This window comes from Nansenia antarctica (genome assembly GCF_963989245.1).
Source record: "Nansenia antarctica genome assembly, chromosome: 1".
In the NCBI taxonomy this organism is placed as follows: domain Eukaryota; kingdom Metazoa; phylum Chordata; class Actinopteri; order Argentiniformes; family Microstomatidae; genus Nansenia; species Nansenia antarctica.
The window spans coordinates 85364700-85377474 of NC_137674.1; the positions used below are offsets into that span (position 1 = coordinate 85364700).

The following is a 12775-nucleotide window of genomic DNA, read 5'->3' on the forward strand; positions in this document are numbered from 1 at the left end:
TGTGTTTGTGTGTGTGTGTGTGTGTGTGTGTGTGTGTGTGTTTGTGTGTCATCAGTTAAATGCTCTATAACCATAACAACTACGCAGAGCATTCAAAATCACTGTTTTGTATTTATTCCGATAGCATTTGCGTCATGATATATAACTACTATCAACTATCTGGTCTGCTTGCTGTCAGTAGAAAAAGTAAGTGAACTGCTGCTGTCCGTCAATCAGAATTAACAATAGCTGCCTCTAATGCACGGGGAAAAAAACGACGAAGAAAAAAAACGATAATCATCTCAACACATATCATGGTGCCATTGCCCCTTCCTCATTAATAATAAAGAGAGAAACTGAATCCGAGACACTAGAATGTTTAATGTATTATTATGTAAGCTATTTGGAGAATGATTATATGGTAATTGGTCATTAGTCTTGTATATTTATCGCTGTACCTTATGTCAAGGCCAAGGGAATTGTGTAGGGTTCATTCTCCGATTTCAAGGATCAATTTCAGAGGCAATTTGTGAAACAGGATAGATCAAGTTTGTCCTGGCGTCAGATTCTGACAGTACAAGACAGTGCGACTGCGAGCTAGGCTGTCACCTCAAAAGGCGTTTTATAGCCTGACCCGGGACTGAGGACTACACTAACCTACAAGCAAAAAAAAAAAGGAAAAAGAGAGAATCAGGCGTGCACACTGGACATTGCTCTCTGTCACCTTCAAGGACTCCACCATCACCGTGCCAATCCACGCGGCAACATAAAATAGTTTCCCAACTCACCTAAAATTGACAAATTATTTAATCTCATAACTGGTGTTGGCCTATAGGCCTACTGTGTGTGTGTAACTCGGTGTGTAACCCCATGCATGTGAGATCCAAGCTATTTTGAGATATAGGCCTACAGCCTATTTACTCTCAGAAATGCGGATAATAGGCTAACTGCACCAGTGGTGCTCCACTGATACCACTAATTAGTTTTCACAGATATTTAGTTTTAGATATTTTTTTTAGGAATACATATAGGCGTTAATGTGTTAAAGTGTCCGTTTTGACACTCGTGTGGTCGCGGTCCGCAGTCCTTTGAAAATACCATTATTATAGCCTTAAGTTGTAGCCTTGTAGGCCTACCTTCGTGCAGGTTAGGGGTTATGGGTCATTGGGGTCATTTTACAAAAGACATGTCTCCCCCTATATATATATATAGCCTATCTACTCACTCACAAGTTTGACAGGTGGATAACGTACCGCAACTATACCGTACAGGCCTATACCGAGGGCCTCTCCGTCTGGACAGGTGCTTTGCCTTCTCCTAACGCGCAGCGCCGTTTATTTCATCGCGCTGCCACCTCCGTTTTTTTGTAAATGTAAACACTAACTAAACACAAATCTATTCACCTATATTCATATTGCAATAATAAACAACAATTTGCCCCGGGTGATCATGCAGACCTCATTTAGCTCATCTTTACATTTCAGAGACCATGGAGCAATTTTATGAATTGATACAAACATTTCTACAGCATGTCTACATTTTATGAAGAAAGAAAATGACTTGTTTTATGACTTGCCATAAAAGCCTCTAATAATGTTCATGACCAAGTTTTAATAAATAATAATTCCGCAACCCATGCACGAGCTATTCGATTCTCGAAAGAAATTAGGCTATGGTGCTAATGTATTAATGGGGCACCTGTGTCAATTTTTGATGTAAAATATATTTCATTTCGTTTACACAATGAACTGGTGTAAAATTCAAAAGACTGGCTCGTTTAAATCAAACGAGTGAAAATGAATAAAAGGAGCCATGTCTCTAATAACGAGGGGGTTGTCCTGCCTATTGAGTCCTCGCGCAGGGAGGAAAGTGCGCCAAATTTGTTTGCAGCGTATCAAGGCTCACCGCCTTCACTGCACTTTCTTTATCTTAATTCCAACTTGAAAAGATATAATTATCTAGTTTGAACAGGACTGCTATCAAATCCCTTCTTTAGGCCGGGTAGGGAAAAGCTCGAGTGGATTGCGGCTCTGAGCGGCTCGGTGTTGCCCGAGATAGGGGTAATGAAGTTGTGGCGTCCGGAGATACAAAGGGCATTAACCTCATTAGCATGAAACCTTTTCTTCTAACTATTGTGGGACCCTTTCAGCCCTCTAATCCCTCTATTTCAAAGCTGGGTTTGTAATAAAGCTTTTAGGGTTTTTTCAAAGCTAATGGTATTCTCTGAAGATTTTTATTGCTGTTATAGTCCATGGGCCGATTTAAATTCCCCCATCCATAGTTTGTATATAGGCTAAAGCCCCCCCTATGCCCCCCCCCCCCCCTCCAAAATATAATTTTCAAGATGTGAAACAATTATAGAAATAAACTAGGGTGCACCTCACCTCGTAAAAAAATGTGCAAGGTGGATGTTAAATTATTTCAGATATATTCGGACTTCATTTGACTACATTTACGTTTTTGCATATTGCTTTGGGTCGCAATATAAATATAGGCCTATAGGTACGCCTTCGAGATTTATGTTTTGGGGGGAAATATGAATACACTTTTCCTTTTACACACCAAACCATAGCAGTAATAGACGTCACGTAATGGAAAAGGGTATGGGTGGATGCTGTTTTGTTTGTGATCAATTTGTGGAAACAGCGCGTGTGCGCATATCTCACCCGTGGCTGCTACGAGACAAGATTTTAAACAAAGATCCCATTTTGCGGCACATTGCAACCTTCTCTTATCGCGTCATGAGGGGTAGTCAGATTGTACTAAATTATGTCCAACCAAGCCCCTTTGGATCCACGGATTAAGAGATTAAAGTGGACCACTGGGCAATGCATCCCGTTCCCCCTTATATTACCCGCATGATAAACTGCCTAAACTGATTTGCACTTTCACAAAAGCTCATTGGGAGTCTTTGTAGCCCGAGCAGACCAGACGCAGACCCCTTCTAAATAAAAACTGATTAATGCTGTCTACCCAGAAGACAGAGACACGACAAAACAACCACTTGCCACAGAAAACAACACAGAAAACAACTCGCGTGTTCATGCACTGGTGTATACCTTTCAACGTTTGGTCTATACCTGGAGTCCCTCTCGAGGAGGCTTAACGATTAACCCAAAATCTGTATAACCTATTGGAAATAAGGCTCCCAGCACTAAGCCTATGATTGGTGACCGATAAACAAACATAAACTGAAACAGCTTTTGATTGTGCATGTCATGACAGAAAGGACTATCAAAAGTCACCAATAGGAGAGCTGAGTATCTGAAATCACAACCACTGTGGTTTTACTCCGCGCGCACATATTGATAAAACTTTATTGACAAAATATTGACAATTACATACTTCTTGGAAGTATTACTTTGCGTTAAAATTGTAGCAAACTTAACACAAACACAAAATTATGTACATTCTGGTAAAATATGGTTTAACAGAAACATTAACTTTTAGTATCTCTGTACATGGAATACGCTCAGTGCTTGAAGTTTTTTGTCAATTCTTGCATTTAGTCCTTCGTGGCAAATCTCACGGGAGGGTCAAAGTCCTGACAATATGCTTGGGCCAGAATGACGGAGACATGGTAAAGCTTTAGGTCGGAGGAATGTCCTGGATACCTTCCCTTTAAGTACTTTATCTGTGGTATGAAACTTTTATAAAGTTTTTCGAAATTCATATTTCATTAGTCTTTTCTTTTAAAAACACTATAACGCAGCACCGCTACTTCATACTGTTTTCACAATCACTTTAACACGAGAATCATTAATTAAAAGACTGCACACTTTGTAAAAAGGAAGAAGCACAACATCTCTGAAATTGAAAATAGAGTGAAAAACAAAAGTTTGTTTGTTTGAGAACAAATTTGAAATTAAAACAGCTATTAGAAATTCTACCATGCAATTCAAGTCTTACAAAACAGTTTTGTATTTTGGTATCTTGAGTGGAAACGTTCGTATAGGCCTATTTAAAAACTTACACAAGTGCAAATGTCCAATGTAAATTGGAGTTAACATTTTTGGGTGGCTCGTATGAGATTGTAGTAGTGGTGGTTTGGTGCGTGGAAAAGGGTCAGGTAGGTAGACTGCGATACTGTCAATCACTTTTGCCTGGGAAATTTGATAGGGGTTGACAGACCATGCTAGTGACAGCAGTGCCACCAATCGGATCTCTCTCACCCGCAGCTGCTGATCTCCGAAGAGTCGAAATTGTGACATTGGCTTTACCCTCTCTCTGTGTCTCTACAGCATCCTTATCCATGTCATCCTTCACGCCACGCTGCTGTCCCAGGTTCAAACAATTTAGTCTTTTAATCATCCGAAGTGACGTCAATTTCCTCAGGGCTGCTGCCTTGTTTGGTTGCGAGTCTCCATCGGTTTATGTGATGGGTCCCCTTCTTCTTCTGTTGCGAGTCCGAACCCTCCTCCTCCAACTTCTGTCGTTTGAACTTGGTTCTTCTGTTCTGAAACCATACTTTTACCTGAGGGAAACAAATATGAAGAGGAATTAGGCTAACAAAATGAAAAAGGCAATAGTATTACAGGCCTATCTATTCCCGAACTGCATTAGAATAGCAACAACTGAAATAGCATTAGATTAGACTATACAAGTCTTTCACGCTGAGTATGTCATGTGGGAATTAGCCCAATGCAAAGCAGTTTCTAAAAATGTTACAAGCAGTTTTACTAGGCTATAACACGTGGGATACAAGTTAGTGCACAACCCTACAGCAATTTCATTCATTTCATCCTTGTAAGTGCATGCTTTTAACAAGGCCCATCATAATGTGAGAAATGGTTGCCCCTTAGAGTGTTTGAATGACGTCCATCCATGCACACGCTATAGGTCAATAATAGCATAAATCATTTGAAACGTTTTCTAACTTGTTCATTCGTCAACGTTTTCTGCAAATAGGCCTTAAAAAAAACTCTACACTGTAGTCTAATTTAGAGTCATTAGGCTGACTATGGGCAACATTTCTTTTTTTTCCACACAAAGTTGGATTGTTTGATTATTTAAATGCCATAACATGTGCATTCGCCTACATTACGTTACATGTATTCATAAAAATCTACAAGCATTCCGTCCGACAGCTTGGCAAGTGAGGTGCATTTAATGTGCTTTCAGTCAGCTAATGAAGTGGGTGATGGTTCATTTCTCCCTCCTACCCTTTCTAAGAGCCACCGTTTAGAAAAGACCCTGGGCTGACACCGGGACAAAAGACACCGACCGGGTTACAGGCTGTTAGGCACAAATAGGCTACCGTCTTATGGCAAAGGGAAATTCATTGAGTTCGCCTCCTTATTATTTTTAAGTAGCCTATCGTATATATCCCATAAAATGCTTCTTGATAGGTAAATTGCCCTACATTTTAAATGATAGCTTTTCACCAAAACAAAAAAAGTAATTCAACCCCGCCTAAAACGAGGTTATATGATCGTGGATTTGATCCGACTGAAAGCCTTTGGTCTATGGGGTTTTTCTTTTCGTATTTCTAGAACTGCGGTTTACAGGTTTATCCAGTGATAATGAAGAAAAAATGATCTCTAACCAATTGTTTCAATTTAGGCCTAACAGTTTTTTGTGTGGTTTGGTTTCATTAGGCTTATATACGTTTTTTCATGAATTAGCCTTTGTCGACAATTCACATGCTCAGTGAGTGTTCTTGGAAGCTCGTGTGTCTATATTCAACCACGTCTAGCGTAATGTACCCAGAAACACACACACACACACACACACACACACACACACACACACACACACACACACACACACACACACACACACACACACACACTCCTAGTAGCGATATAGTGCCATGTAATTACATTTGAAAAAACTCCAAGACAATTGTATAGGCCCCATTCCACTGTTGTTGTTGTTGTTGTTGTTGTTGTTGTTGTTGTTAGTCAAACGACTCATAGTCCTAACTGGCAATACTCTCAAATCGGTAATTATACTGTTCCAGCTTTCTAACACCTATCGTAGACAAAATGGATCAATGGTTCTCTTTGAAAATACCCCCCAAAATGTGTCCTTCCAGGTCTTATACTGCATTGGCAGGATAGCCGTTTTTTTTTTTTTTTGCCATTCTATATTCAAAGTCATGCAGCTCCACGAGTGAGAGACGTGTTTTCTTACCTGAGTTTCTGTGAGGCTAAGGCTGTGTGCAAGCTGTTTTCGTTCGGCACCCACGACGTAATGGTTTTTTTCAAATGCGTGTTCAAGCCGCAGAAGTTGCGAAGGTGAAAAAGCTGTCCGAATTCTTTTGGGTTTTCTGGCCAATGCATTATGCAAAAGGAAGCTCTCCGGACTTGTTTCGTTACCTGAAAACGACAATGGGAAGGATCATTATGACCATTCTTTATTTCTTTTTCCTTGATAACTGAGAGTCAGACGGGAGGCCTTCGCTGTTTGCCGCAGAATCAGGCCTTGTGCCACTTCTACAGTAACAGAGTAACAGAAACTCTCAATTGATACACAAGTACAGTCTGGACAGGACAGTCTTTTTTCGATAGTAATAAAATAGTCTAAGTGGAAGTATTTAATATGCATACATTCTGTTTAAATATAAGGCATGCAGTAGATTGGCTAAATTAAGCTCCGTTTCCATACCGTCTTTGGGTAAATCCATTAAAAAAACAAAAACTCCACATTAAAAACAGACTGTAACAAAATAATATGTATTTTGACACTTTTTGGTAATGTTATGAAGATTATTTGTTATTATTAAAAGGCTTTAGTTGATAATTCATAGATACACTTCAAAATCACCGGGAACTCTTCATTAACTCTAACAATAGCCTACAATTTGTTGAAGAGCAAAAGATAATTGTGTCATCGCCGGAAAAAAAACTTTTCAAATGAGAGCATGAGAGAATTATTTGGGTATGTGTAAATAATTATCAAAATTATAATAATGTTCTAGACACATTGCTGTCAGAACGTATAGGCTACTAAAAACAACATAACCTCAATGATGACAACATTAGAGACTCACAATCATTAAATAAACGATTCCAACAAAATGTAGCCTTTTACCAATCCTTTTAATTTTAGTTTTTTTGTAATACTAACAAACACAAATAAAAGTGTATATAAGTAATGCCAAAATAATTTTAGTAGTGTGGAAACCAATCCTACCATTATTATAAAAATAAAAAAAATCTTGTCAGGCCCAAAGAATTCCCGAGCATGTGCATTTGTATTCAGTGTCAGAGATTATACATTACTTCTTAAAAGTGGGCCTACACCATTCCTTAAAATACAAACAAAATAGGCCTTAGAGATGGTCACCAAGTGATATCGGAAAATAAATGTCAACCTTGAAATATTGTAAGTATATCTTTCTCTGAGAATATTCCAGTTGGGCAGTGTTCTCATTATAACAAAAAACCCGTGTCCACACACGTAAATAGAATATATCCCAAAACGTTTGATATTCGATAGCCGACTAATCTATTAAAATTACTAGGAGCTTATTTCCTATTTACATAATCACATTTCATGATTGATAGGCTACGATCAATTCCATAATAAAACAAAACAAAACAAAGAATAAAATCGCAGATTCTATACTTTCTGAACGCGGAAAGGAGAGAGAGAGAGAGAGAGAGAGAGAGAAGTGCTGTCAACCTACCTTGGAATCTATGACCCAAGTACCTATATCTATGTATTAGCCATGGGTAAAAAGTTGAGGGGTCCCTTTGTTGGCTGGCGAAAAGAGGGTGCGGACTATGCGAGGATGAAAGTGGGTGAGCAGCCAAAGCGTGTGGAGGGGGGTGTACTTGATGCACCGGGACACCGGAGTTTGTAGGATGCGAGACCGCCTCAGCGAACACCAAGTCCGGGTTAGAGTAGACGCCCCTGCCGCTGGAGTGGAACCCGTTCAGAAATGGGTTCATCTGGCTTGAGTTTGCATAGCTCAGAGCCGCCGGTCGGATGGGCTCCTCGTTTCTCGACGACGGCAGAGGATTATCCTTCGCTACCAACGACTCTATAGTAAAACACCTCTTCGGTGTAGGTTGAAACATGGTTTGATAGTCAAGATTCCCCCAGCGTATGTCGAAAAGTTGCAGGCAGTCTTCTTCCTACAAAATACTCCACACACCCAAGAAGAAAGTTTTTCGGCAGCAGCAGCAGCAGCAATAAATAACTTTAAAAAACGGAGAGAGGACAGAATAAAAGCCAAAAGCTGCAACAGTAAATCAACAAATCGCCATAAAGGTGGTGGTGGTGGTGGTCGACTGCTCCAGACAATCCATGGATGTGATCGGCTCCCTCGCCCAGTTGTGCAAGCGATTTGTTAGTTCATGAGCCTAATTAGCGCCGGAGTCACATAAACAGCTTCCTCTGAAGCCTGTAATGGCATGGTGATTGGTCGCCGCTGCTCGCCTTAAGGTTGAGGGAAGAGGCTTTAAGTGCGTCAATAGGAACAGGCGCGTAAAAGGCGGACTCCAGCGAAATGGAGCGGGATTCGTTCAGAACCAGGTCTTCAGAACATTTCACACACTCAGCTGAACCAGTAGAAAAATCTGAAAAGCTCAAGCCAAGGTACATACGTTTGCATTTGTGTCTGCCGATAAGGCCTGAGGACAGTCGTAGCGGTTGTAACGGGGTCTTCTTCATGTTTTGTATGTTGGAGTATAAGGCTGAGTTGAGTTTAACATTCTTTAACATGTGTCTTCGATGAATGATGTATAGCAGAAGATCATTTCTATGCTAATTTTTATTTGTTTTTACCCAGTGACCCGCCAGCTGTGTTTTAATATAGCCTACAGGCCTATTTACCCACGACATTTTTAGCGTACTTTCCGAAATTTATTTTGCGTTATTGTTGCCTATATATAGTTAACTCTCCACCGCTGCGCGTCTCCGCGTTTTCATTTTCTCCGATGCGTTTGTGATTACTTCGGTTGAAATCTACCCGCTTTCTATTGGCCAGGATTTTTGGGATGATGGATATTGGATCCACACTATAGCAACATTTCTGTAGCCTATATAATTGTCATATCAACGACCCATTTATGTAGGATCACAACAATTTAAGTCAACTATAGATTATCATCCTCCCAGTTATGGTTCTCCACTGAAAGGTGCTTGATTCATAATTTGATAAAATGACATAGCCTATATCATTGCAGACTTACACAACCCGAGTTCATAAATGTGTTTGTTATAACCATAGCCTATTTTGTAAGCTATAGCATAGCCCACACATTTTTTCTATTGACTGCTTTCATTTTGTTTGCTTTAAAGCTGAATTGCGTATTGCCGAATAGGCTATACCTGGCACCCTTTAATTGTTGGATAAAAAGGAATGGAATCTCAGCCGCAGAGAACGTTATGTCAAATGTTCTATGTAATTATTGAATTGTTATTGCAGAGACACACAACAAGTTAAAGGAATCCCTTGTAGGTCGCCCTCGTTTCACAATATGAAACAAACTGTTTCAGGCTACGCAGGTGTCTGTAACTTGTTAGCCTGACGTTTGGCTGTTTAGTCCCTGAGGAGAATTTGATTTCTCTTATATTATTCATGGTAACAATCTGTCATTGTTGTTGTTATTATTATTATTATTATTATTATTATTATTATTATTATTATTATTATTATTATATAGTTATGATATACATCTACTCGGTCTACTCTAATAAAAAAAAATGTTGACCAGTTAAATCTTAAACTTTTAGGTCGGGGCGCCAGATTGACTAGGCCTGTAAGCTTTTCAGCAAAATAATATATATTGTACCTGGTATCTAGAGAATAATGAATAAACTTAAGGGTCAACATTATTCTTTTTGAATTATGATTCATACTGTTAATTATAATCGGCCTACATAGTAAACAAAAGAAACAGTGGTTTTTAAATATTCTATATGTGATCTTGCCTATTAGTACTACTACTAGTAGTAGTAACAGTAGTAGTAGTAGTAGTAGTAGTAGTAGTAGTAGTAGTAGTAGTAGTAGTAGTAGTAGTAGCAGTAACAGTAGTAGTAGTAGTAGCAGTAAAAGTAGTAGTAGTAGTAGTAGGCTAGTAGTAGTAGTGGTAGTAGTAGTAGTAGTAGTAGTAGTAGTAGTAGTAGCAGCAGCAGTAGTAGTAGTAGTAGTAGTAGTAGTAGTAGTAGCAGTAGTAGTAGTAGTAGTAGTAGTAGCAGCAGTAGTAGTAGTAGTAGTAACAGTAGTAGCAGTAACAGTAGGCTAGTAGTAGTAGTAGTAGTAGTATTAGTAGTAATAGTAGTAGTCATAGTAGTAGTAGTAGTAGTAGTAGTAGCAGTAATAATAGTAATAGTAGTAGTAGTAGTAGTAGTAGTAATAGTAGTAATAGTAGTAGTAGTAGTAGTAATAGTAGTAGTCATAGTAGTAATAATAGTGTAGTGAACGGGACTAATAGTAGTAGTAATATAGTAGTAGCAGTAGTAGTAGTAGTAGTAGTAGTAGTAATAATAGTAGTAGTCGTAGTAGTAGTAATAATAGTAGTAGTCGTAGTAGTAGTAATAATAGTGTAGTGAACGGGACTAATAGTAGTAGTAGTAGTAGTAATAATATAGTAGTAGCAGTAGCCTAGTAGTAGTAATGGTAGTAGTAGTAGTAATAGTAGCAGTAGTAGTAGTAGTAGTAGGCCTAGTGGTAGTAGTGGTAGTAGTAGTAGTAGTAGTAATAGTAGTAATAGTAGTAGTAGTAGTAATAATAATAGTAATAGTAGTAGTAGTAGTAGTAGTAGTAGTAGTAGTAGCAGTAGTAGTAGTAGCAGTAGTAGTAGTGTTAGTAGTAGTAGTAATAGTAGTAGTAGGCCTAGTAGTAGTAGTAGTAGTAGTAGTAATAATATCAGTAATAGTAGTAGTAGTAGTAGTAGCAGTAGTAGTAGCAGTAGTAGTAGTAGTGTTAGTAGTAGTAGTAATAGTAGTAGTAGGCCTAGTAGTAGTAGTAGTAGTAGTAGTAGTAGTAGTAGTAATAATAGTAGTAGTCGTAGTAGTAGTAGTAGTAGTAGTAGTAGTAGTAGTAGTAGTAGCAGCAGTAGTAGCACTAGTAGTAGTAATAGTAGTATTATAGTAGGAGTATAGTAGTAATAGTAGTAGTAGCAGTAGAAGCATTATCATTATTATGATTATTATGTTGATGATAATAATGATAATGTTTATGATTATTATTGTAATACATACTAGAATAATAGCCAGAGATGATGTCAGGTTCAGCTGACCTACTTGTCCCATTTATGGCATCGTTTGATATGAGAATCTATAGTAAATGAACCGAGAAGTTGGAGAGGTGCCTTGGTGGGTCTGTTTCCTCTGCAGGACACCCAATTTCCTGTCAGAAGTGTGCAACATTCAGCCATGGTGCGATGGCGGCCCCCGGTGGACACCTCGTGAAAGTGCGGTTGAATACACTAGTGGCGGTGGATCTTTACGAGCGCATTTAAGCATATAACTTTTTATATATTCTTTATTTTTTTTTAAACAATATAATATTTTTAATAATATATTTTAATTATTTATTTATTTTTAAATATATTTTTAAATATATTTTTAAATATAGATTTGTATATAAATATTGTTAGCCTACACAACAACAAACACGTCAGATATTTGTAGCCTATTGTAGCCTAACTGATTATCGATTAGTAGGCAAACCCTCATGTCAGATCTGATCCAAAAAAGTTAACACCTAACACACCTCCACCTCTACTTCATCTATATTGCTGCCTACATCGCCCATGTCTCTGTTATTGACGCAGAAATATGTAACATGAAGCTCTCTCTCTCTCTCTCTCTCTCTCTCTCTCTCTCTCTCTCTCTCCTCTCTCTCTCTCTCTCTCTCTCTCTCTCTCTCTCTCTCTCTCTCTCTCTCTCTCTCTCTCTCTCTCTCTCTCTCTCTCTCTCTCTCTATGTCACGATAACAAACAATTGCCATATACAATTTGTTTTTGTGAAACGTGTTGATTCCCCATGCTATGTTAATTTTCCTTTCACTAGGGGGTCAAGGTCCTCTACCGTTGACCTAGCAGATAGACTATATTGTGAATTGTCTAGACGATATATGGCTGTAGCGTGCAAACATGTTTATAATAAAATTAATAGACTACACTTTTTGTATTTGTATTTATTTTGCATTTCAATAAGACGTAGGCTGATGCACCAATAACAAAATACAACAACATCTTCACATCTTCCACAAGTTTACACAGTCATCCATCGTCATTGCTTGTGTATCACCCTGTAACCACTGGCCTACACTGCCTCACTGGACACAGATTAATTTAAAATGTCATTTAGTCCAGCACCAGACTTGATCTGTGTATTTAGACAATTAAACCTAGCTATAAATTGTAATTATATCGCCTATGCTACTCGCGCAATTTGGTTTGAGATCAAAGATGATGAATGACGCAAACGTAGCATACGAAACGTCACCTTTTATTTTTATATCATATTTGACAAAATAACACTAACAGCACTTTGTAATATTTGGACACCTTCACTTTAAATACTAATCATTTAAACGTTATTATTTGATCTCATTGCATGCAAAAACGACAAATGGGAGACTATCTTTCTGTCTAGCCCCCTCTAACTTTCTCACGAATTATTCATTCATGATTGGCCATAATCAGGGCAGCATCACAATGAAATCAGAAGGGTTCAGAAAAGTCCTCTCTCTCTTCTCACTTCCAAAATATTGTCCCCAGACAACATCTGGCTCTACCGTTTACTCACCACTGGCCAAGTCATGACCCAGACAAGAGACAACACTGCAAAAATAGACTCGCAGGCATGACGTAATTATTACAAGCAGTTGATA

General features: G+C 38.5%; 1 protein-coding gene across 1 annotated transcript; it reads right to left on the bottom strand.

Moving 5' to 3' along the window:
• Positions 1-4282: 4282 nt before the first annotated feature.
• On the bottom strand, positions 4283-8006 carry emx2 (empty spiracles homeobox 2; the record flags this gene model as incomplete). The annotated part of the gene is made up of 3 exons (XM_080535320.1): positions 4283-4453; positions 6115-6299; positions 7613-8006. The coding sequence occupies 3 exons, from the start codon at positions 8004-8006 to the stop codon at positions 4283-4285; spliced, it is 750 nt and encodes a 249-aa protein (XP_080391446.1).
• Positions 8007-12775: the final 4769 nt, after the last annotated feature.